This window comes from Vidua macroura, chromosome 1, assembly GCF_024509145.1.
Source record: "Vidua macroura isolate BioBank_ID:100142 chromosome 1, ASM2450914v1, whole genome shotgun sequence".
NCBI lineage: Eukaryota > Metazoa > Chordata > Aves > Passeriformes > Viduidae > Vidua > Vidua macroura.
In genome coordinates, this window is record NC_071571.1 from 19,203,265 (window position 1) to 19,229,331 (window position 26,067).

The following is a 26,067-nucleotide window of genomic DNA, read 5'->3' on the forward strand; positions in this document are numbered from 1 at the left end:
GCTCCTAGGAAAGCAATAATAAAGATGTTCTAGGAAATGAAAATAGGGACATTTATGAAATGCAAAGAATTTCAGGATTTGTGTGGAACTCTGGAGTACTAGTTTGGGGGGGAAAGGGAAAATGTATGTCTCTACACATATAGCTACTAATGCAGCTCAACTAATGGCACAACTAATGCAGCTCAGTCTGAGTTACAAGAAAGCTGTCAGAATCCATTCAGTGAACTGTATGTAGCCAGAAAGGAGTTGAAGATGCCATCCTATTTACCAAATTCTATTTACCTATATTTGGCAGAGAATACTTGAATGACAAGAAATGTCCATTCAGTGCAGGACATGAAATGCTTTGCTCCTTTTCTTAAAGAGAGTTCAGTGAAGATTAATGATGATGATAGTGATAATAATAATAAATGAGATAACCTGAATACAGAAAATTCATCAAGGTTTAACATATAAAAGCTAGAAATAATGCAGAATTATTGGGAAGAAAAGGGGCAAAGTCTGTATGGAAAAACCTTTTCACCAGGTTGAGCTGGAGTATGGCAATCAAAAGCATTGAAATGCACAGCACATGTAATTCAAACCAATAATTTCCTAGTATTTTTGGCTCATGTAAAGATATTTTTTGGAAATGAAAGGCATTCCAGAAATCTGAAATTATTTTGTAAATACCATGTCATGATTTAGCTCAGTTAAAAGGTTTATTAACTCAGCTAAATAAAAGGTTAATCTGGAAAATTAAATAGAAAATTGAAGAGGCAGAACTCTTTTCTGAATTCAACCACTGAGGAAGGACCATCACATTATGAAAGGATTAAGACAGTTGCTAGGATGTTTGAATTACTAAAAGAAGAATTAGAACATTTTAAAGTGGAATTTCTTTCCAAGGTGAGACTGAAATAAAAATAAAAATAAAATAATATTAAAAAATACTGTAACTTTTTGTCTGTCTGACTGAAAAATGACTCTAATTATAGAGTGATTTTTGGAGGGAAAAAATGTTTATCTTTGTGCTGGTCTGGTTTTGCCTCCCTTTACCACAGAGCAGGCTCCAATTTGGTTCCTTCACCCTTCAAATATCACTTTCTTGTCACACCATGCTGTCTGGGAAAAGACTGAATTTTCCTTCCTTTGTTATTTTCCACTTTCAAATGCAGAACTTAATCACAGCTCAAAATGCTTATGAAGTTCATGTGAAGTGTCACTGTGAGTGACTATGGTATGCATTTGTAAGATATTTGAATAGCATTGGTGCTTATCACTTAGCTCAGTACTCCAAATCTTGTATCTGAATTATAGCATAAATATGTTCTCTGTATTTATCCTTTACTTAAATCTTGCTTAATCAAACTGTACTTCAGAATAGGAGGACAATTTGATTAGTCAGAAGAAGATTTGCTCCCATCTTGCTGTTGTAAAATAAAAATAGCTGACTAGCTGAATACAAGGATTCTAAACTAAAACCAGCCTGCACAATTCTAACATTTATGAAAAATTTGAATGTTACAAAGGCATAATTAATAGTTGATGCAACACCGAATTCCACCACTGTTTTAACATTGTGCACTGCTCAAAATTTAAAGCATTCAGGTAATGATAAGGATGCTCAGAGTAGAATAAAGTTCAGCAGTCAATCTTCAGCCTGACAATGGTTCCATAATTTTATGGGATGGAAAACTTGGAAAACTATAGCTACATGTTCTGTAAAATACTCCTGAAATACCAAGTAAACATAGAAGTAAAAGATGTTTAAACCCAAGCTGTTATTTTACATAAAATGACTGAACATGCACAAGCCTCAATATTTGTAACTCTGACACAACATTTGAATAGGCAGTAGAAAATAAAGACTTCCATAGGGAACTCTTTCTGTTGAAAGAGGCTAAGAATAAAAGTGAGATAAAAGAAGTATGTTTTATTTTCAATTCCACTAGAAAGAAAAAGATCAAATTGTGGTTAAAGTGAGACTTGGCAGAGTTCTGATTAAAGAAGAATAGGAGGATATTTTCTATAAACTTAATGTCAGTTACAACAATAAAGGAAACATGCTGAAAAGCAGATAAAGAATAAAAAATATGCTTTTGCTCAAGGCTCTGAACAGTTAGAAGGAAAAAGATAGTGTAAGAGGAGGACCCTAGAGTCAAATTTCTGAGATTATGGTACCGGAATTTCCAACAGAATCAGCAGAAATTTATATCAAATGTGTTCTCTGGGAAGGAGCCACACTGAGTCCCTCATACCAGATTACAGTTGCCACTGCTTTGATTTTGTGCATTTGTACCTGCACAATGTGGGTATAAAGAGCTAATAGCAACAGAAGTTAGCAGAGAATTCTGATCTATTGGCATTGCTACATGTTTGGCACACAAGTAATTTCTCAAGGTTTGATGCAAACAGCACTGAAGCACTACTTGATGTACTTTACATTCTGGTTAGTGATCCTAAAAAGCACAATTTAGCTCTTCTTTCTAACATGATTGTCTGAACTATTTTCTTTCTTTGAATATGCAGCTGACACTCTCTCAGATTTACAGTTAGTGTTGCATATCCATTGATTTAGTCTCATTTTTAAAATAAAAATATGAAAGTTGCCTGTGGAGAAAATGTTTCTTTTTCCACTTTAGAGAAAAGGAAGCAGAACATAGGAGACATGGAATGATCAGCTGAGATAACACAGAATTTGTAAAAGAACCTAGAATTAAGCCCAGATTTTCTGAAAACCAGATGAGCATGCACTATTTCACAGCTTCTGTGTTTCCCATAGTACTCACAGACCTATGAATGGTAGAGCTGGGAATTAAATTGAAAAACATCAAGTCTCAGGTGATGTGTATCAAGGCACAGATCTCATTCACACATTGCCCATGCTCTTTTTTATTCAGGAACTTTACTGGGATTTTACTCCTTTTAGAAAACTCACATTGATAACATTAACAACTAGTTGAGTCCTTGTGACAGTATAAAAATGACCTGGTGCCTAGAGACAGTATGAAACAGGGCTGTTCACATGTCTGTTATCACACATGAACCCCCAGTAATCACACAGTGTACACCATGGCTGATTCAGTACTAGGGGGCAGCAGCATCTGAGCTGCTAGAAAGAGAATTGCAGCCACGGTTTGGTTAGTGCTGGGTTACTGCCCCTGCTATGTCTCATTCACAACTTTAAAAAGAGTAAGAACTGAAAGGAAGCAGGAGCTATGACAGGCAAAGTAGGCATAGAGTGCTAAACTGCATAATCCAATGCTTAAATGCTTATAAAAGTATGTGAATTAGGGCTAAGAAAAGCACCCTCTGTTAAAATTCAGTGAACACTTCAGATAGAGAGCAAAACAAGGAAGGACATGAATCATCCTGTAACTGGTTATGTTCAAAGCAACTTAAAGTTCAGAAAGCTATTTGTTTCCCAAAATAGTATCTTAATTGTGTCTCATTTTTTATTCTAAAAGTGAGTCCAATTTTGAAGTCAACATTGAGCACTAACAGTCACCAAAAGAGATTACAAAAGAATTACAGAATAGCAGAGGCTCTTCAGTTTCTTAATTAAGGGTACATATTGATATTTGTTGTGATATCCAGTGATTTCATTAATGCATTATGATACAGATATTGGAAGAATTAATAGATCTGAATAGAGGAGGAACTAAAGATGACATTTAAGGAAGTGTACTCATCAAATTTCATTTATTTCCCTAAGCTGGGAATATCTTCTACAAGAACATGTTAGAGAATTCCTGAGTTTAAGTGACTGGAAAGACTGAGAGATATATATGCTATAAAAAATCTGAAGACTATGTTGGGAAATGGAGCACTTTGCTTGAGGTGGTCCTAATTTCAAATAATCCAAAATTTATGAAGAGACATATGAATTTCAGATTTGTTTAAATAAAGTTCTTACATTTTTTTCTTACTTACAGTTCTTACTCTTCTTGACCAGTGTTTAGTGTTTAGTAATATGTAAAATTTAAAATATGCTAAAAAACTAGAATTTTCATTCACAGTACTTCATTACAGAATCATATCTAGGAGGCTGTAGGGCAAATATTATCTGAATGATGCTCAGTTTATATTGAGGAGTAAAACAATAAGAGGTTAGCACTTCTGGAAAGCAATTAAAACAATTGTGATAATTCTGTCCATACTAGTACAATAAACGTGCCCAGAAATGTTCTTTGGCACTGAAGACTGCTGGCACACAATGGCCTGTGCCTTAACAAGCAAACTCTCTCAACCTTGAAAAGGAGGAGGCTTCCAGCTGGGAATTACCTTTGGAACAGTCCAATTCCTGCACCATGCCTGGGAACTGTTCTGGACAGTGCTCCTGGGCATGGACTGAAATCAAACCAGGAAACATCACAACTGTTTTAGGGACTCATACAATTGTTTTACAATGCCCAGGAAGCTTCCCAGGCTGTGTTTAATTTGCAATACTATGTAAAAAGGTACTTTATATGAGAAGATGAACTATGCTAGTAAAAGTGACTGAGGCTACCATTCTGCATTATATTTCAATGAAACATGAGAAAATGCAAATACAGTTTCCATTAAAAAATCTTGGTTGATTCCATTAAAAAACACTTGACATATTTTATTTATTTATTTTTCCTTGTTTTATTTATTTCCCTTCTAATGAGAACAAAGGAAATTAAGACTGATAATAAAAAATTGGTGGAAGATAGATTTCTCCATAGTAATGCAGTGGGTTGGATGCTTATATGAAACGAAAAAAATCTAATGCTTCACGAAAAAAATCTAATGCTTCCAAAAAAGGAGATTAACATTCATCCTAAAAATTATCCTAGAGTCAGGTGTGATAATCTTGGCTGCTTGTTTCCACAGATGTGTCCTGAGTTTTGACATTCCTGAAATGTTTTGTTCTCGGTTTCTGTTGTTTCAAGGTGGTTTTTTTTTTTTTTTTTTTTTTTTTTTTTTTTTTTTTTGTGTGTGTTTTTTTTTTTTTGATAGTTGAAATAAGGAAAGAAGGGGACCAGTTGAGAAAATTTTATCTAGGCCAACAATTTAGGCTACAATGGCTAGATGGTATATGGCTTCTGAAATATAGACTCATGAACATTCAAATATTTGATAAAAGTAACCCAGCAATTCATTTCTTGGAAGACAACATCCTCTGGTAATCAAGGAAGGAGCTTGGAACTACAAATTAAGTGCATCTCAGACATGAAAGGAAAGAAATCTAGTACCTTGTTACTCACTAAATTATTCTACTAAGAGGTCTACGAGACAGAATGAACCTACTACACAATCATTATTGTTACTAATCCATTTATAAACCTTTTCTGCAACTGAACTTATGTGAAAAATCATCCTAAAGTAATAAAACTCAGGTTGGCCAAATTGGTGCATTTTCTAATACATCATTTTGGGACAGAAAAAAATGTCCAATTTGTTCATCTGCCGTAAGCAGTACAGTTGATTTATTTCAGGCCATTGGAAGCAAAGATAAGGTGTAGTGCAAAATAGCAGTAGCACTGCTCTATGTACAGCAATGCATAAAAGCACTGCAAAATGAGCAATGATGGGTAATGGAACGACCCTGTTATTGTACTATCCTATCCTTTTTTGATTACAAATTCATTTAGGACTAGAAAAACTAGTTAGTTTCATCAGGAGAAGCTTATTTATATATATGGCTCAGAAACTGCTGTTGTGGGGCCTAAGAGCTCTTGAGAAATTAAGAGAACCAAATTATGTTTGGTTTTTATTGCCTTTAACTTTCATATTAGAACTTTGAAGTTCTAATATGTTCAAAGTCAAAACATATATCCTACCATATATGGTTAGAGAAATGACCATGAGCTATTTTAGAATCCACTGTTTTCATTAGTGGAAGACGGTCAGCTTACTTATGACTCTTTCAGTAGCACAGGAATAGTAGTCATCACAAAACAGTATAAAGAACTATACATAAAAGTCAATAGAGAGAGAACTGGATAAAATATCAGTAGTTCATCTATTCATCATCCACCTGTATTTCCCATTTCACATGTCATGTATTATGAATATTATCATACTAACCACTTTGTATTTCAATTTATTTAATGCAGCTTTGATATGTATTTTAATTTGTTATCAGAAAAGTCTGTTTTATTTGAAATTTGAATTTAAATGTCCTTTGCATTTTTTTGTATTATACAATTAAAGTCCAATAATTATGGTAGATGACCATTTGAGGCATTTATTTGGGAATCAGACAATCTATAATGTCTTGTGTAGGAATCCAAGAGAGAGAGACAACCTATCATATCATACAGAATGATGACTACAAGCCTGAGTCAGGTTTCTTAAAATGTCTAATATATGTATAAATTGCATCATAAGGCATCTGTGGAACCCTTTCATGGGTGAGTGTCACCTTTGTGCAATCAAATAGGAATTTTTCTGAATTCAAACATAGCTATTAATGTAAGAAATGAACAGATGAAAAGAAAACCAAACTGAATAGAATTTCACGCTGAACATGGCATAGTTCTGTCAGAAAAAAACCCCCAAGTTTCATCCCAGAGAAAATACCTTTCTAATACAGCGTGGCAATGCCCACTGGAATGGCTATCACCCTGAGGATAAACAAACAATGAGGAATTAATCTATACTAAACTCTCTTGTGATTTGCGGCACAGAAATTGCAGTTCTAGATGTAAATGGTTCATTAAAGACTGAGGTGGGCTTTGTCTTATAGTTCTAATGCAATAAATGAAGAATAAAATATTACTAGTATTTAAAAGAATTGCAACAGAAGTTTCTAAAGAAAAGAATTGTACTGCTACCTATTTTTTCTAGTTATTATATTACACCTATTTGTCATTTTGGTGTCTTAGGTGCATCTGTGAATTTAAACATACAGATGTTGTCATCTTCTTTCCAAATTAATCAGCAAAATTAGTATTACCTAAGGTATATATAAGCGGTGTATGCCTTCTATCCCTCCTCTCAATGAGATTTAAGTGCTTAACTGTCCTCTGTATGTTTGATAACTACTTCCTGCATTTATAAAAAACACCTTAGGAATGTCATATATTTGGTAATAAACAGAACACGAGACAGACTTTACAGGAAGGTCTTAGAACAGTCCAGGCAGTGGTCCTTTCCATATTAACTGTGATATCTATGTCTTGTCCAAGCCGTGTTGCAAAACTGGATATCACAGAAACCTGCACAGTGGATAATGAACAGAGTCTCTAAGCTCCAGAAGACACAGCAGCAATTCTGGCAAAGGATGTTATAGTGAACATCCAGTTAGTGAAAGCAATCTCAAATTTTGAAAAGAAAATGATATTGTAAGAAACACATATGTAGAATATTAATAGTGTGAGTGAGGTGTCTTAAATTGATCACTGTATTTACATCTAGATTAAGAATCTTCAAAATGCTTCCCCATCTTCAGGTCCAGGTTTTAATAGAAAATATTTTAACAGAAATACTAGGATTTCATACTAATGAGAACTGTAGCAATCTTCTGCCCCTTTTCTAGAAATAATTTAAAGTTCTATAACCCAGCCTTAAACTTCTTAAAAATCTGCATCAGTTATGAGCGTAACTGTTGTCCTCATGCTGTTCTGAGTTATTCAGGAAAACAAAGCAAGGTATGCATATGTGTGACTAATACTGCAGCTGCACAAGACTGGCTATTTCCTGGATGAAAGCAGGATTCAAATTCACTTGGTTAGATATCAAATCTATTAATGTTAGGATCAGGATAATTTTATGGAGCTGCTGAGAACATCAGTGAGTACATTGCAGAAGAGTGTGGGGAGAAAAGAAGCTTGGGGAATGAATGGTCTGGTCTTGCACTGACTTGTACAAAGCCCCTGAAAGCTAGTGCATGTTCACTGGGTTTCTGCTCAGAGACTGAGCTGTTTAGGTTTATCAATATTAATCATAGGAATTATTCCAGACAATTTGTGCTGGATGGAATTACAGAAATTCCACAATAATTCGACTGACCCCAGCTACTATCAAATTCCACCAATTTACAAAAAATGTAGAAAAGCTAGTAATCTGCTATTTATCCATATGAGATTCTCAGTGAATTGCAAATTTCTCTGGCTGCAGGCTAACTTTCAACAAAAACATGTTTGAGCTCAGGATCATCTACGTTCCTTAACAGTACTTTCCAATGTACTGTTATGGACTGATATGTACCATTATTTCCATTTTTTAAGTGTACCATTACCATTTACCATTATTTTTAAGTGTACCTACAGGGTCACTGAATTTAACACTCTCTTCTAAACAGAACTGTCATCCCACTTGAGAATATCTATTACTATAATCTTGTGAGGCTTTCTTCATCAAGCAATACCATCACTGAGCACATTCTGGTTTGAGAAAATGCTTTGTTCATTAAACACTTTTGTGCCACTGTCTTTTCTTGCTTTAGTCCCATCAGGCTTACCATGCATACAAAATTCTTAATTATTGAATGCTAATTTCCTAACAGTTTCTTGCAGTGCATGAGGGCAAATTGGCTTGTCAAATTAAGAGCAAGCACCTTGGAAAGTATTTGAAGAAGTTGGGTGTGGGGCAATTTTCTGCTCAATAAAGTATAGATCTACTTATTGTATTGTTCCTATCAGTAATGTATCAGGGCTGACAAATTTACACATTCATTCTTGATACATTTGTTGCACTTGAGTAGAAAGATCAATTGCTGTCTCAATACAGCTTTTAAAATAAAAGAAAAATTTTAGAGCAAACTCTGACAATGGGCCATACTGTCTGATTCTCAGGTCTGCAATATGATTGCTTCATAATTGGAAAAGAAACTGTATACAGGTTAGAAAAACATCGCTGCCATTACTTTTAATTTATCTCAGGGTAAATGTGACCTAAATTCAACAATCTGATTGTGAAGACCCATGTGTTAGGACTCAGCTATATTTTAATAGAAAACCCCTCCAGATGTAGAGGCATACAAACATCCAGAATCTGGGCACATTTCTTTTGCTTTTTCTGAAGCAGGGGTATGATTAGCAAATTCATGGAGTCAGACACGTTGATAGAATGAAATATATTTAACAGAATACACTATGTATTAAACCTCTAGCCCTTCAAAAGCATCTAAAATGAGATTTTCCTTGTAATTTGTATATAAAGCTATTACATTGATTGGATTATATATGCTCCCTCTGGTGGTTTACTTAATCCATAGAAATACCTTTTTTTTTTTTGTTTGTATTTCAATGGCTTAGATACTGTGACCAATTTAATAACAACAACACACTACTGTCAGTTAAATAGTGTTTGGATAAAAAAAGCCTGAGCATAAACCAGCCAGGCTTCCTCCCATCTTTTAATTTGCAACTGAACTATGAAATATTCCTAAAGCAATCAAAAAAAAAAACAAAAACCAAAACCAAACAAACAAAACAAAAACAAAAACAAAAACAAAAAACCCCCAAAAAACCAAAAAACAAACACCCCCCCCCCAAAAAAAAACAACCCAAACCAACAAACAAACAAACCCACAACCCTTAGAACTTCAAGTAGTTAAATGAGGAAGTATTTAAAAGTCAGCATTTTGAAGCAATTTGAGGCTTTATGATGGAGTGCTAACAATAGTGGAGAAGGAAAGTGGATGTCACCTATCTGGAATTCTGTAAGGCCTCTGGCACAGTTCCTCACAGCACCCCTCTCTAAACTGGAGAGATACAGGTTTGGTAGTTAGATGGTGTAGTGGATGAGGAACTGGTGAGATATTTGCATCTATACAGTAGTGGTCAAAGATCACCGTCCCGATGGAGATCGGTGACAAGAATCCTCAGGGGTCTGTAGCAGACCAGTGCTGCTTAATGTCTTCATCAATGACACAGACAATGGGACCGAGGGCACCCTCTGCAGGTTGGCAGATGACAGCAAGCTGAGTGATGTGGTCTGCCTTTTCCTGCTCTAGTGGAATCGACAACCCTCATTGTGGTGTAACAGCTGAAGAAAATGTAGATATCAAACAGTAAGTTATGTGTTTCTTATTTGCATTTAATTGTTTGCTTTTGTAAATCCAGAGGCTTCTCTAGTCAGATAGAATAGTAATTATTTTTATGGTTTTATTAATTCTGCAGGGAAGGTGCTTTGCTTAGCTGATAAATATTTTAGGTTACATAAGACTGTTACTTATAAATACTACAATATTTGAGTCAACACTTTTCTAAATGAAAACAGGTCTTGTCAATTGGGATATACAGACCAACAAACAAAAAAAAAAAATTTTCTTCTACCTCATACTAAAAATTTCCAGACATAAACTTATATTTGAAAGTTAACTAAACATGTTTCCAATTTCCTTCTAAAGGAAGAAGAACAAACAAGACATTTGAAACTTATCCAGAAGTTCAGAAGACAAGTAATAGGAATTCTTTTTTATCTCAATTACTATGAGGGCACTATGGAAAACTGTCACTTCATATTTCTACTGTAACACGTTTCCTTAAAAAATGCATGTGCCTAAAGATTCTCCCTTCCCTGCTTTCCAGCTAATCAGCATAGAATGCAAAACAAGTTGTTTCTTTATTATCTGCTTAGATGGGAATAGTGATTATCATAATAAAAGATTAGAAGTATCAAGCTTTAAATCACATTATTGCTACTATTCCCAGACACATTTCTGATTTTTCACTTTGCTCAGAACACATTCCATAAACCCCAGCTATAATCTGTTCATTTTCACAACTAGCGCTATTGTTGGCACATAGGACTAAGCACTGAAGTAAAATGCACCACAAATGGGACTTTCATTTTTTTAAGAGTATAAGAAGCTTTGGGAGCTGTGCATACACACAAGGGCAGTATGACTCCCTAAAGTGCATGGAGTGTCCTGCCTCACCACTGCACTCAGTCCTGGACAGTTTGTACAGTCTCTTTCAGGGCACTTTTCAGACTTGGGGTTTGCACTCTATGGGCCAATACCATAAACTGGTATGATTTCAAACCACATTACTCAATGCATACTTTGGAAAACAAAGACTCTTAAGGATGAGAGTGCAAAATGTCACTTCTTTTCAGACCAAGGGAAGTCCCCAGCAGGGTTGCCGGGAGAGCAATGCCAGAATCCAGAGTTTCCAGGCAGCCAGTGACTGAGGGTAGTGGAGCTGGTCTGAGCTGGAGACATGCAAAGAAGTACTCAGGCTTACACACCTCCACAAATAATGGGCCATTCTTCAGGGGTGACTTGTTTTCAGAGGGCCAGTGTTCACTTACCTCCTGTGCTTCTGGGGGTTCTCCGATCACTGACAGACTGTTGTGTCAAGGCAGTGTCACTCTTACTGTGTAGAGAAGCTTCATGGGGCTCCCATGGGGATTTCACTGCTCAGCCCTGCTTAGATTCATCTGAAGATTTTTTTCTCGTACAAAGTGTTGGACCTTTAGAGATTTTTTTGGTCCTACATACTACAGTTCAGAATTTGGTAAAAAGCTGCTTTTAGTACTGCTCTCCTATTCTGTGTAACTTCCCTTGAAAACCTAAGTGAGTCTGCCAGCAAAGCATCCTTGTGGATCCAGCTGTTTGCCTTTTGGGTACCCTTGGCATAAGGCAGACTGTTTTGAGGATTAAAAATTTGAATATATGTTCCAACAGTGACAGCTGAGTAAAGCTATCATCTAAACTGTGTACAGCTCCTGCCGTTAGTACTACAGCCCTCCAGTTCCCTATCTTCAGTGTAGGGGTGATGGTACCACACCAAACCTGACTGATGTTGCAGGCACTGGGAAATACTTTTATCCTGAATTGATGAAGTAAAGCATGAGACATTCATAGCCTTAGTCTCCAGCATGCACAGATTGCAAGAATGTGCTCTGAAAAATCAGTTTCATTTCACTGCCCAAATCCGAGACTTTCCTGAAGTTTATCAGAATAAAAATATCAATATCTAGGGAATCTTTATTTATTGGACAATCAACTTCATATATTTTCAAGGGAACTCACTATCTCAGTATATGCAAACAAGTTTTACAAACTGAAGCTATAAAAAAACAGCAAGGTGGTCTTAAAACTTCCAAAAATTTTCTAGAAAATGACATCTCTAATGTGCAGGCTATATACAGTGCCCAGAGTACATAAACATTTTCAGATGCATAAAGTGCTATAAACAAATCTAACATTAATGAATTCTCCCAATTTTTACATGTCAGGAAGTTAGAGATAATGAAGGGCAAATGATCCACGTTTCAGCCACTGGAGACCAACTTGGGACAGATACTAAAGTGCTTCAGGCATTTTATAGACATAGATACTTGTGTTGGAGAAAGTTAGAATACCATCTTAGCTTGCATATTTATAGTTAATCTCCTTTTGAAGAGTTTTACTTGTGAAACAGTTATGAAATATACATAGTTCCAACAGAAATTAGCTCCTAGGGGGATCCTCCATCTGCTGAAGTCAAAGGAAAATGATGTGCCTTTGCTTCAGTCATGAAAAAGTTGTGTGACACACATCGTATTGGATTTCAGACTGGATAGTTTGATGACCCCCTATGAAAGAACCAATGGTGATTTAAGCTTGTGGAGAGTGAAGGAATAGAGGATTCAGCCCTCAGTCACATCCAAAATGAACTTGCATCTCCAACCATTGCAGAGGTTGCACAGCAACTGGGCTGAAGTTACCGGTAGGAAACAACCCACTGTTGTAGGATAAAGCTATTTTCATTCCAACACAGACTGCCCACATGGGGGAGTAAAGTTTTTCTGGAATGGTCCCACTGGTCAGTTTTCCTTGTGCAGTTAAATGTTTTACATCAAGTTTTGGGGGTTTCTCCCCCCCAAAAAAACCTGTACTTTGCTGTGTGAATGATTCAATATGTGGATTAAATCTAATGCAAGGAAAAAAAAATTAAATGCAAGATGGTGCTCCTGGTAGTAATGTTTCTCTGGCTAAATGGGGTAATAAGTACCTGAGAAAAAAGGTTGTTTCCCAATGGATATGTGTAGGCTTGTTACCCACATGGAAGTCTGTCTGCTTGAGAATATCTCACTTTAGAGCATCAAAGTACTACTGTGGCACCATGGAAAGAACATCTCTGTGTTTTCCAGGCATATCTGACCCTCACTACCTATCAGTGCCCTCAGAAACAAACAGGAATTCTCCCTCTGCACAAATCTGAGTGCTAGGTCTGTCGGGTGATTATTGACACATTGAAAACCCATCACTGCCAGTTCAAAGCCTTCTTCAGGCTTTTTCATCAAAGGCTAATTGGCTTCCTCCTGCTGGGATTTGCCTACAGACAGGAGAGGCAGTCTTGGCTCCTAATCTCTTGGACCAGTGTGTCCAGTCAGATTTGCAACTGAGAAGCATTTCTCAGGCACTGCTCCTAAGCATTCCTCCTACTACAAAAAACCCTATGAGGACACATTTGAAAGTGGACTGTAAATATTAATTTCTTCATCCTTTAGGCACTTCTGAAATGTCTAAGCTAATACCTCATGGAATTCTTTGCCCTTGGTTTTTCCAGTCTGATTTTATCCTACTGCAGCAGAGCAATGTATATCATAATAGGAAATAAAAGTCTCCATTGATTTACAAGGCTAGTGAGTGAAGAGCAGCGACATACAGAAAAAGCTGAAGGACTGTGAGGTAGGAATTAACAACTTTCCATCCTTTATGATTTTTAACCAGGCTATTAGATTTTCCTGTTGAGGACATACTTCTTTATTGCATGCAAAAAGAATGTTTTAACACAGCAAATTTATTTTTGAGGGGAACAAAACAACAATGTGGTACTGAAGCAAATGATTCTGAGCACTCTTCTTTGAACAAGACATTGCCACTGAGAATGGAATAAGATTTTTTTATCTCTTGAAAATGATTAGACATGCTGAGAAAGTGCAAGGTCGAGAAAGAGAGGCACTAGACTAGAAGTCCAGAGAAAGTGTGCAGAACTGGTAGAAAATTTTCAAAGCTAAGATAGAATGATTCCTCATCCCAATAATCCCTCAGTGTAACCAAATAAATATTCAGTTTTCACATTTTGGAAAGCAAGTTGTCTCTTTTCACAAAATATTTAACCTTTTATTATTTCAGATCTATTTCTCCATAGAGATGAAATAGTTGAAATTGCTCATTACAGAAACTGGAGATGAGTAGCCAAGAAAGACAATGAGGCCTGAAGCAGACATCAATCAAAGCCATGTTTCCAGAGGAAGCAGCAAACTAACAGATTAGGTGTAAAATCCTGTATCAGGTGTTCTGGGGAGCGGACCACAGCCTCTGTGGTCAAGTCCTAGATGAACAAAGTCACGAAGAAACCGGTCTGATCTCACAGCTGGCTCTGCTTTGAGTGGGAGGTTAGTCAAGATGACCTTTTCTATTCTGAGCTATTTTATGACTCTATTTCATGACTCTATACAATTCTCCATTTTCTAAAACCTGGATGAATATTGCTCATCCTGACATATAAAAATTGTATGGTATGATTTTTTAAATACTACTGAAATTCCCATGTAGAAGCATATTCTTAGTTTCCTTTTCAGTATCCATACTTTTTCTAAGGAATCCTCTCTAGTTCCTACTTTTGCTGGTAGTCAAACAATGCCCAAAGACAACCTGCATGAAGTGACAGTCTCACTACTGTCAGTAATGGCTTAATTAATAGCAATAAAACTAAGTATACCTGCTGCATCTACTCAAAAGCACAACCATGCTGCAGCGTGGAGACAGCCGGTTTTGGGAAACAGTGCAGAACTACCTCACAGTAGGTTTGTCTTTGATCTCCACATGCAAAACATAAAGCAAGGTTTTCTTAATTCAGACTTTAATTGAATAGAAATAGATCTGTTCAGACTGTGCATTTTTAAGCATTAAATTACACCTTGCCAGTTGTGAGGGGACAGCCAGAAATGAGCAGAAGGAAACACAGTGTGGCTACATGAATGGCTCTGCTTCTGCTAAAGGTGAAAGATAAAACTTAGTTGTCCACAGTGAATTTGTGCCTCAGTGAGCAAAACATATTTCTCAGCAATTTCGGAACTCAGGAAACTCAGGTGTTTGGAAACTAGAGGGAAACAAAAAGGATCTGAAGGTTTCTGCACCTGTTCCTTACAAGAGGTCTGGATTTTAAAATATAAGTGATTTATCCAAGCAAAAATGAGAACACTGGCCACAAAGCAACAGGCCTTGCTCAAACCAAAGCCAACAGAAACTCGGTGCTACAGCATCTATTGATGGAAGGAGACTGAAGCAATACTGAAAGCAAGGAATTGGCTAAGGCAACCAAGAACTCTTCATGCTTTCTTGGAACAGTCTTCTAGAAGTATTATTACTCTGGAATATATTCGGTATGTTTTCTATTACTTTATTTGTCTTAGCTCTACTTCCACTAAAAAGGTTTTTGCAAGACACATGGGGAATAGTTACTTATTAAGTGACTTAATACAGGAGTTGCAGCTTAAGAAAACATTATAAAAATGAGTCCAATTTCCTAATTCTGCGCTGTGTTCTTCAGATATTTACCTGTTCTTCAACATGGTATCAAAATATTCCACTGTTTTAGAATGTTAGTTACCTTTTCTTGTTTCATTATACATCTGTTTCATACAAAGTATTTCTAACCTAATCACTAGACCTGAAGAGCATGGCAACAATAAATGTCCATTATGAGACTGCATTTTGTTTCAGAGAACTGGCATTAAATTCATCATTAAGGTCAGTGAAGGTCAGTGACTGAAAAACTTTTTGAAAAGCTGCAGTTGCAGAGTTTCCATTTTGCTGGCTGTGCTTCAGCTGCTCCACAGTCTAAATCATTCCTGCCATGGACTTGACTGTCCTGGTCCATGTGTCACTGAGAGCCTGAGAAGACCCAATGCATCCACTAAGTGTAATGACAGGTTAAAAAGGAAAGTACTCTGACAGTTTGGATGTATTGGCCTCCCTGCTGTTAGCAGGAATTTTTTACATTAACATTTTGCATCTCCAGGGGGTTAAATTATTTTTCATGAAGCCAATGATGTAGGGAGAAAATATGATTTTTATTATGATATCTTCTTCTTTTTCTACTTTAAAGTATGACTGAAGAAATAAGAACAAGGGTTTAACTCGCGAGTCAACTGTTTTGACTATTCTTGCCTAACTGCTTAAGTGAAATGTGACAATGATGAGTTGCTAGTGCTCACACTTGAGATTTATGTTCATGTGAATGCATACATATAAACCCAAATATAACAGCTTTTAATGCTGAATAACCTGTAGGCAATGGTTTTGGATAGCCTTTGAGCACAGCTCCATACCCACACAGAAAAAAAGAAAAGAAATTATTTTCTCTACCTTTGGAGTTTACTGCACCAGCTGCAGTTGAAACCAATCTGGGCAGTGACACAGGGACCACAGCTGGTAAACTGGAGACAAGCTGGGATGTAGATAAACATGAATTATTACATTAGTCTCATATGTGTTTCACATAAAAAACACAAAAGAAGAATATATCTTCTGATTATATATATTTAGGAAGTCAACAGGTTCAGCCATGTCTAAAATAAGATCCTGAATTCAGCCTGTTATAATGCTTTGCACAATTGCATACACAAAAGGACATTTCATCTGTGGTATTCCATTCATATTCCATTTGTAAATGTACTCCTGCTTCCACATCTGTTCATTCAGCTTCGTTCCTAAATTTTTATCTTTTTGCTCAATATTAAGTATTTCCTTAAATCTCTTTCTTCCCTGGCTGTTCTTTGGTGTTGCTAACATTCAGACATAAGCAGATAATAAGACTGACAGAAATATGTGCAAAAAACTATAACTGAATTAAAAAAAAGGAAAAATAGATGTTTCTACTCTTTTTACAATAGTACAGGTGGCATTTTAAACCTCAAGATTTCTAAGCAATGTAGTTTTACCTTGGAAAAAAGAGCCAGATGAACTGCAAAATATTTGGAGCCATTTGTTTGGGGATATGCCTTTGTGATGCACAGTACACAGAAGAATTCGTGTTTGCATTGCAAGCATGAAAACTGTTCTTTTTTTCTTCTTGAGGAAATGTATTTAAAGGCAATATAATCATTCTTCTGAAAAAATGATTTGGCACAAATTTCATTCAAAACCTACTGGGAGTTATGTACCTATAAACTAACTTGAGATACATGAGGATGAACTGGATAATATATCATCCATACGGGAATCTAGGAGAGGATAAATGAATCTGTTTGTGATTCCAAGTCCACAGATAAAACAAAATATTTGAAACTGTGTATGTGTTGCTGGGAGGGAGAGGGAGATAGATGCTTTCTAGATCTGTCCTGCTTATGTAATGTTTTACTTACTTGGAAGTGGTATCATTTCAACAGCTGAGAGATTGGTAATCTTTGACATCTGTAGCTCCACCCTGTGGTATTCATAAATTGTTCTTCTGCGGACATCTAACAGGAAAGAAAAAATAAACCATATTTTCTTATTTTGCAGTTTTTAGATTGTGAAAAATCGTGGATGTAATGAATGCACACTGTTCATTAGGTGCACATATGGCAACTATTTTTCTCAAGAATATATTTTTGACTTTGAATATCACAAAATAACATGTAAAGATAGATAGAAAATTTTTAAGTGGAGAAACCCTCTGGCCTGACAGAAAAGGTACTTCTCCTGGTAAAGAATTATGAAAATGCTGAGTGTGCTCTCAAGCATCTTAGTCACTGATTTAGGCAGAAATTCTAGAGAGTATACTGTCAGACATTTTAGAGTGTATTTCAAATACTTGCTTTCCTTAGATATCTTTCTCAGCTTACAGATTTGGGAGAAATGCTTTATCAGTTCTTGCCAAAATGTACAAACAAAACTTAATTCATTGCTTAATCAAATTTGTTAGCTACAAGATGGCTCACATCTAAGTGTACTAGAGTATATTTTCATATAATAACATTATATTAAAGAAGACAAACTTCCTAAACAGCTGTTATGCATAATCTTTACACAGGCTGACTGCAACTGTTTCTCAAAGCAGAAATTCAATGTAGTCAATGTACTGCTCTGAAGGGCTTTGAACTCACAAGCAACTGTAAGACCCATGCACAAGATACACGTGAAAAAAATCACACAACTTCCCACAAACTACTTCCCAGAACAATATCCTGTAATGTGTTCTGAAAATTCCAGATTTTATATATACAGTTGCAATATAGACTGGAGGGCTTGTATATCTGAAAATTAAAAGTACAACCTATAACACCAATCTGACACAAAAATGACAGCTTTCTGCTGTGCTGCTTTCATATTTATGTTCTTTTTGAAGGTCTGCTAAACTAACTAAAATCAGAGCTAAATACAATCACTGACCCTCTGCAATCATTCCAGAGAAGAATTAAGGGTTACATACAAAGGACTAAAGATGACCCATTCCAGTCTTAGTCTATATGTAAGAGAAGAAAAGGGACTTGTAGACAGTCACAAATTCAGTCTTTGGAGGTCTTCTATGCTGCCAGTCCTGTATGGATTAGGGCACACCTTATTGCTTGAGGAAGCAGCTTTTCTGCCCTCTCTTACCTCATTAACTGTCAGGGATAAGTAGGCAGTATCTCACTTTCAGACAATAATTCTATTTAGCTCCAAATCAGCACCATTGCCAATCACCTCTTGCAATTTATTTGAAGCTCTGCTATGAGTTCACCTCTCCCGATAGCAGAATTCTCTTTCAGTATGAAATGAACCTATAATTGAACTAGTTTTATGTATTACCTGCAAAGTCATTCTGACTAGTTGAAAGATGGATATGGGCAGGTGCCAAACTTTACCCCAATAAATGCCTCAGCCATGTCCCTCAGACCCACTGGACAGAAAGAGTTTTCAAGACTAAGCTAATTATGTGTTGGGATAGGGAAAATCTCTTGCCAGCTGCAAGGGTTTTATGCTTACAGGAAGATCAGTCTCCTGAAAGCCCAACCAGAGTGATTGTAAAATGTCTTTGAAATGAGCTCTTGCCAATGCTGAAGGCTGTAATTTTTTTCCACAGAAATTTTTAAAATTCTGTCAAAAAAAAAAAAAAAAAAAAAAAAGCAAGTGAATGTGAACACACATAAATTAAAAATTAAAATGCTGGGTGTCAACACTTTATTTGAACTGCACCTCATCACTACTGGTATAGACTAGTATTCTATAATCCTGTTAATGCTGAACCTTTCCTTACAGGTTCCTTATAGGGCTTACAAGAAATAAGGAGCCTCTGGCTTTCCAAAGACTCACTAAGAATCAGAGATTCAGGGCATAGGCACTTTTACCTCACCCAGTGCATGAAATTTCTGAAAAACACTACTTTTAAGAGAATTAAGTGTGTTATATTAAAAAAATTCTAATCATGCATATTTCAGCATGACAGTTTATTCCATTAAATCCCACTGCCTGACATACTCAAATTTAATCTTTTTCTTCAGAAAAATGACTGTGTCAACCACAGGGGGTGAGTTTGCATATGAGGCATCTATCTAACATAAGAAACTTACAGAGAGGTATTTACACAGTCACCTTCTAACATCTTTGTATATACTTGCAGACAGGTGGTTGGAAACCTGAGCATTCAAATTTATCTGCCTGACCAGGCTAGAAAAACATGGAGGCCTAGATTCTTTTGAAAGTATGATTTAAACATGCCATGCTTATATCTTTAAAATGTACTTTTCTCTCTCTATTTTGAATTGTGAGCTGGTTTCCCTTAACAAAATTGGTTAAAAAAACTAAACTCAACAGGATAAACAGGAAAATGAATACTCTGCCCTCATGCTTTCCCTCTAACCTCTTCACACACTCCTGCTTCAACCCAGGACAGACATTGCATTTCACTCAGGTGGAATTTGTTCTTTTTCTTATGCTATTTAGCTCTTTAACAAAAAAGTACTAGTGCAGAATCACAAAGAGCTTATATATACCTTAGTACAGATGTTAACATGACAAGAATTAGTGAAATAATTTGATGCAGTAACATATCAATATTTAAGCATCATGTGCTGGTATTTTGCTATAAAGAAATGTTACATCAGGTCTAGCAGGGAAGGGAAGAAAGGAAAAGGAATTTTGTATGCTTTTGAAGTAGCATTCCCAGTTCTGAATTTCAGAAAAAATGCATATATTGTTTTCCTAGTCATGAAAATATTTTACATTTCTACAAGTCTGGGTTTTTCAAACAAGTTTTTTAACTAAATGGTATAACATTAAATATATTCTTTAATACTGTCTATTTTTATACACTTGGTTTAATTTGCAGTATGGTTCAGACTGTTATTTGGTTTGTTTTCATGACATGTACTTGTGCTGTCTTTGAACACAGGCCAAAGGTACAGTCCCAGCAGAAAAACCTGAAGAAAACACCAGCTACTTGAAGTAAGAACATATTTCTCATTGACTGAGAGAGATAACATGGGGGTCAGAAGGTCATTTGAAAGAATTCTTTCAAGGGATTAAGCAATGGATTGTTAAATTATGGATGTGCAAGATTCTGCTGTGACAAAATAATTCTGTGTAGTTTTATCACAGTAGCATTAAACTAAATAATTCTATATATAAGTATTCTTTGAAACAGAACTGCAAGAGTTGACTAAAGGTACTCGATAGGGAGAGTACTGTGGAGAGGGAGCAGTGCCAGGAGAGCACCAATGATTTCTTAACATGTCTGCAGGGTCAGTAGTTCATAACAAACTATCCTAAATACGTGTCTGACAGATGCAGAATCTCTTTGTATCTTTTCCATTACATAATCACTACTTTTCCTCATACACCATTCCTCAGCTAAAACCTGCAATACAGTGAAATGTGAAAATACTGGAGAAGTCATTCTGAGTTTTTAAATTATATGTTAACACAAATAAAAACCTTTTCCAGTGAAAGATTTCTAGGGAATTTGGATTGGCCATATACCCAGAAATAGCTGCTAAACAAGGCCATATGTATTCATACAGATGTACTTTCAGTTTTAAGTCTTGCTGATAGAGAAAACACAAATGGCAAGAGGGTTCATTTGATTATGCAGAAGTCAATTTGAAGTAAACAATTTATGAAACATATTCAACAAGCTGCAATCAATTTGTGGAAAAATATAAGGCATAGAGAAGGGAGGGGCACAGCTGCTGTGTTGTACAGCCACTGACTTTGCTTGATAGGGATGTTGTTTAACATCACTGGCTGAATAAAACCTGTGCTATCACCACAAAAGGTAAAGGAATCAGAATGTCAAAGCATCTGTTCTTTAACAGCTTTATATTGCTAAATTTATCAATATTAATTAATTCATTCTTGAGGCACTGACACTGGGACCAAACACTAAAGCCTGTAATCCAAACACCTCCACAATTGCTCCTCTGAATATAGCACACATGTAAATCTAGATAAAAATTCAGATTCCCTAATTGTATTAATTTTATCATTATCATAAAAATTACTAAAAATATCCTTTTAAACCTGGGAGCTGCACCTCAAATCTGTGAACAAGTAAACCAGTGAAGTAGGCTCTGAAAATATCTTTATGAACAATGTACTAAGAGCTGTTCTGCCATAATGCTCTGGGCCTACCACACATGATTTACTCTGAAACTCTCCATGTCCTTCCAGATTTGCCCCAATACCTGTTGCCAGCTATAGAGCTCCTGGTATAGGATCTAGGAATCCCACCACACACCAAACTGCCTCACTCTAAGATCTGTCTGTGGCTGTTAATATTTTAAACTTTGATCAACTTGTACCAGTCCTGGCAGTATTGTCATGCTACCAAAGATCAACAGCATGCTCCTGAATCAAACATCTAGTGCAAGGAACCCAGCTGCCTTGATAAACCTTTTTGGACCAGCAGACAAACACACAGACTGGAGCAGCTGGCTTTGTGGGATTAGTTACACTAGTGTAAAGAGGAATAAATACTATGATTTTAGAGTGATAACTTTGGGGCCCATTTTGCACAGAGGTAAATGATAACACTGCCAGTAAGGCAGCAGGAAATCAGACTTGATTTCCCAAGTGGTGCTGCACCTTTATATAACAGATATCAGAGCATAAATGGCCAGTGGTCTTGTACTCTTCAGGAAGTTAATCCTAAGGTTCTTTTAGGAGCTTCACTGCTGTAAACAAAGTGGTGAGACATCTTGAGCAAACATTTATAACATGCAGAGTTGTCACTCAATTATATGCTTGAGTTACACTACATATTGAGTGACACTAATTGCACTGAAACTGGAATATTACTAACACATAGCTCAGCTACAATTTTATTTCTGTACAGAGTGTTGTTGATAATTTCAGTGTGATTAAATGTTAAGTTGTCAAGGCATGGCTTTCCTAAAAGAGCTGCATCCAATACAGTAGAGGTCAAAATCACAGAGAAGTATGTCTCATTGTGGAGACAGACCTACTACCCATTATCTCTTAGTGCAAGACTGCAATTCACTTGTGTAGATGCCCTGAATCTGGCACTCTCTCATTTCCCAGTGCATTTCATGGTTTTGTAGAAAACAAACACAATATGGGAAGGCTCTCTGGTGGGGTTTTCATTGCTAAAACACAAAAGTGGGTTGCAGGAAATGCTTTTTCATTTCTTCTTCTTGCACAACAAAAAGTTAATTGAAAGACAATAGGAAAGAGCACTGAAACAAAGGAGAGAAACACAGTAACCCTGAATGAGAGGAAAAATGGAGGGAAAGAAAGATGATCATGAAGTTAAAGAGAGATCTTGGGAGTCTGCAGAAGGAAGAGCAAAGGACACCACAGGCAACTGAAAGAAGGACCAAGAACAGAATAACAAGGATGGCAGAGAAATAAACAAGAAATAAAAGGGAGCTGTTTGGAGAAGGTGGGCAAGGAACAAAGGCCCTGAAGCAGTGAAGTTCTTTAAAAAAGTCTTTCTGGAGGAATATGTAAAGCTCCCAGCTTTGTTATCAGCAAGCATGTTTCTAGCTGGAAGACATCCATGAAACTTTCTCACTGTGTTTGTTACAAAAGGAAAAATAGTATGCAAGTGTTCAACCTGTCTGAAGAAGAAGAAATCAGGATGATCACCCTAACTTACACATCAGAAGCAGAGTTCCAGAGCCTGGAACTTCATTTGGATTACCTGGATAGAGCTGAAACTTTTCCTCAGAAATTAATCAGAGGACCTAGTTTGCCATTTTGCTGTCATATAAATCTCAGAATTATCAGGTTAACCTGGTGTCAATCAGAAATTTATTTCCCTTAACATATTACCAATCACTCCAAAACACTTCTAGAGTATATACAGGCCTATCCATATCTAGATATAAAAGATAAAATAGTGGCTAATCTGCAATAATATAATTGTAAGTGGAAAATAAAGACATGGTCTATAAGCAAGAAGTAGTAGCAGATCAAGGAAATATTTATATAAAAAAAACCCCAAAACTAAACAGGCATAAAGCCACCTGCCAAAAATCTCCCATCTCCATGCTCTAACTCTTAAAAGATAAGGTGAACAAGTGTATGTGCCTGTGTGCTTATAGGGGCAGATAAAAGGAGTATTACAGCCAAGTCTTTATATGAAGAAGTATATTAATAAAAATAGGTATGATATTCTCAAGTTCCTCCTTTTAAAAAAGTTCAGAAAATCATCCCTTTTAGCTCTTGGCTCTTCAAGACTTTTCAGCACTCATTAAAATACACTTTTGAAATGAAATGGCTGATCAAAAAGCATGTTTTCTCTTCCCAGAATGAAATAGGTTTGCCTGGCTTTTGAACTCACCTTTCAGAAGTATTAAAAAAGTTATTACCAATCTTTTGGACAGTATATCTGAAAAAAATCTGATAAATAGTTAGCTTTAAACCTTCTGAAATTAATAAACTAGGTCTGTTATATTGAAATTTTAGAATACTGAGCATACAAAAGGCACCAAAGATTTTCAGCATTTTTAAAAATTGAGGGGATATATTTGTTCAAACAGGCTTGTGTTGCTCTTGGCGTTTCTTTCCTTTTCAAATGCACAATATGTACAAAAAGAACAGACAGAGCTCAAACATGAAGCAGTAGAGTTTTGGGTATTTTATTTGTATTATTTGAGGGGGATGATTTTGGCTTTTTTTCTTTTTTAATAACTAGCCATGAACATAAAGGGAGACTGAGTTCTTTTGATGGAAAAATCTTAGATAAAGTGGGAAGCTAGAACTAGTAATTATACTTCTTTGCCTTCTCTTGGGACAAACAACAATTTATATTCTTCCATTGTCTTAAGAAGTCAACAAATAAAGCAAAATAACAATTCTATCATACCACTTTTTCAGTAATTGACTAGAGCTATAGTTGATTTAATACCTCTGAAAAACAAGAATTCAAGAACATGCATATTTTAAGAGCATCTGATACTGGCTTTCTATGGGCCAACATTATTTACCAGTTCTGTCAAGGTGCTATTATATTGCCTGTAAACATCAATATAAACCTATTTCATTGAGCACACAATTCATCTTCAGGAAAATCTACTGTGAAATGATGGTTCCCTTGATTAATATTAGCTCTAGTGTAACCTGCAGTCTAGCAAAAATAATCATGAATTACCACCATCCACAGAACTGGTAGTTAGGGGCAAGAGCAATGCATTGTAAACAGCAATACATTAATAATGCTCTCAAAACTGCTGTAGCGGTAGCAGTAGCACATTTTATACTCCTTACCCACATTATAGTCTCATTTCTGTTAGCAGAAATTGTCATGTGAAAAAAAAAAGTTATGCTAAAACCAGAAGCCTAGTAAGTAACTCTGCATTCATCAAAACCAGTATTATTTACTGGTAGTAAAATAAGGTGTTTGTCTGAAATATTTATACAAAAAGAAACATTCAGACTTAAATAAAGACTCACATCTACCATATATTTTCCATGCAAAATATATAAATCTAATACAAGTCCTTTAGTGTTGTTTTATTATGGAGGCCTGGTATGAAAAGATATCATCCTGTTGCATCTCTTGGCTAGAATTTCTCTATGACTATTCTCATAAACCATTTGCATAAGTCAATCAACCTAATTTCCCCCAAATCCGTATTTGGAGCTCTTAGAAACTGAAGATTCAGAAATATTCAGATGATTTACTTGCAAATATCACTCACATTACTGGTATTTGTTGCCTAGTTTCATTTGTTCTTAAGCACTCAAAACCAATCCATACAAACATAGGCACATCACAACTACCTACCTTACTTCAGAAACAAATTTCTTCTCTCTTAAGTGAAATCTTGGCATGCTACATCCTTCACACTACTCTGAGCTCACAAGTAACAAGTAGTACTGAAATATTCCATATTCCCCAAGACAGGAATGTAAGACATAGGGTTGATCCTCCTTCATGTTAAAGACTGTTTCATATGTGACGAGGAGATAGGATGAGCTGAGAGGCCAATTGAACTTGCTTTGTCAGTATCAGCCCCATCTGCTGTCTGTCTTAAAGATGGGCTGGATCAGGTCAGGCCTTGTGAGCACCACAGATCTGCCAGAGTTCACTTTAGGAGAATATGCCTGGAGTCAGCCCTAGGAGACTGGTTCAAGCACAGCTCCTTCCATCTGCACCCTGCTATTAGGGCTTCATCGAAAACTGATCTTAGTAAATTTTCTCTAAATATATGTAAACCCAGTAGACTTGAAAAGTGAGCATATTCTCTAATGGCTAAACAACCTCAAAGGGTCCTGTACACAGTACGTTAGAACATTGAGAAAGTCACACTTGATTTCCTACTATTTGTTTTCAGTGAAGCCATGCAAAGTATAACTGAAGCCAGACAAAACTGAATGCCACCTGCACTACTGCATGTGGCATGCCACTGCATGGCACTACTGCCATGACTATGTGAGCTCAAGATGTTATTTAATAACTACATCTCCTCTTTTTTCCTCTCACTAAAATGTGTTCATGAATTTGAAATACAGAATAAAGTATCAAGAGCTTCCAGCCTAGATGTTTTTGGATACAGATGGTTTTCCTAAACAGATTGCTTCTTCTTTATTATGGATATGAAAGCATGTTCCAGAAAAGTATCTTATGGAAAACCAAATTGAGCCAGTTGAGAGTTTAATTTGACATTATTTGATTGGCCATTTAATTTTATTTACTTAATTTATCAGCTGAAAAGAAACAATGACAGGAAAAGCCATATTGG

The 26,067-nt window shown here is 36.1% G+C and overlaps 1 protein-coding gene across 2 annotated transcripts in view; it reads right to left on the minus strand.

Annotated features, from left to right (window-relative positions):
• The window catches only part of PLXDC2 (plexin domain containing 2), a 248,792-nt gene that overhangs the window by 33,806 nt on the left and 188,919 nt on the right, over nucleotides 1–26,067 (minus strand). For both annotated transcript variants that reach the window (XM_053992518.1, XM_053992509.1), the window contains exons 8-9: nucleotides 17,263–17,358; nucleotides 16,265–16,346 (exon numbers count right to left, since the gene is read on the minus strand). In XM_053992518.1, the coding sequence (XP_053848493.1) occupies nucleotides 16,265–16,346; nucleotides 17,263–17,358 (178 nt within the window). The remainder of the gene's footprint in view (nucleotides 1–16,264; nucleotides 16,347–17,262; nucleotides 17,359–26,067) is intronic.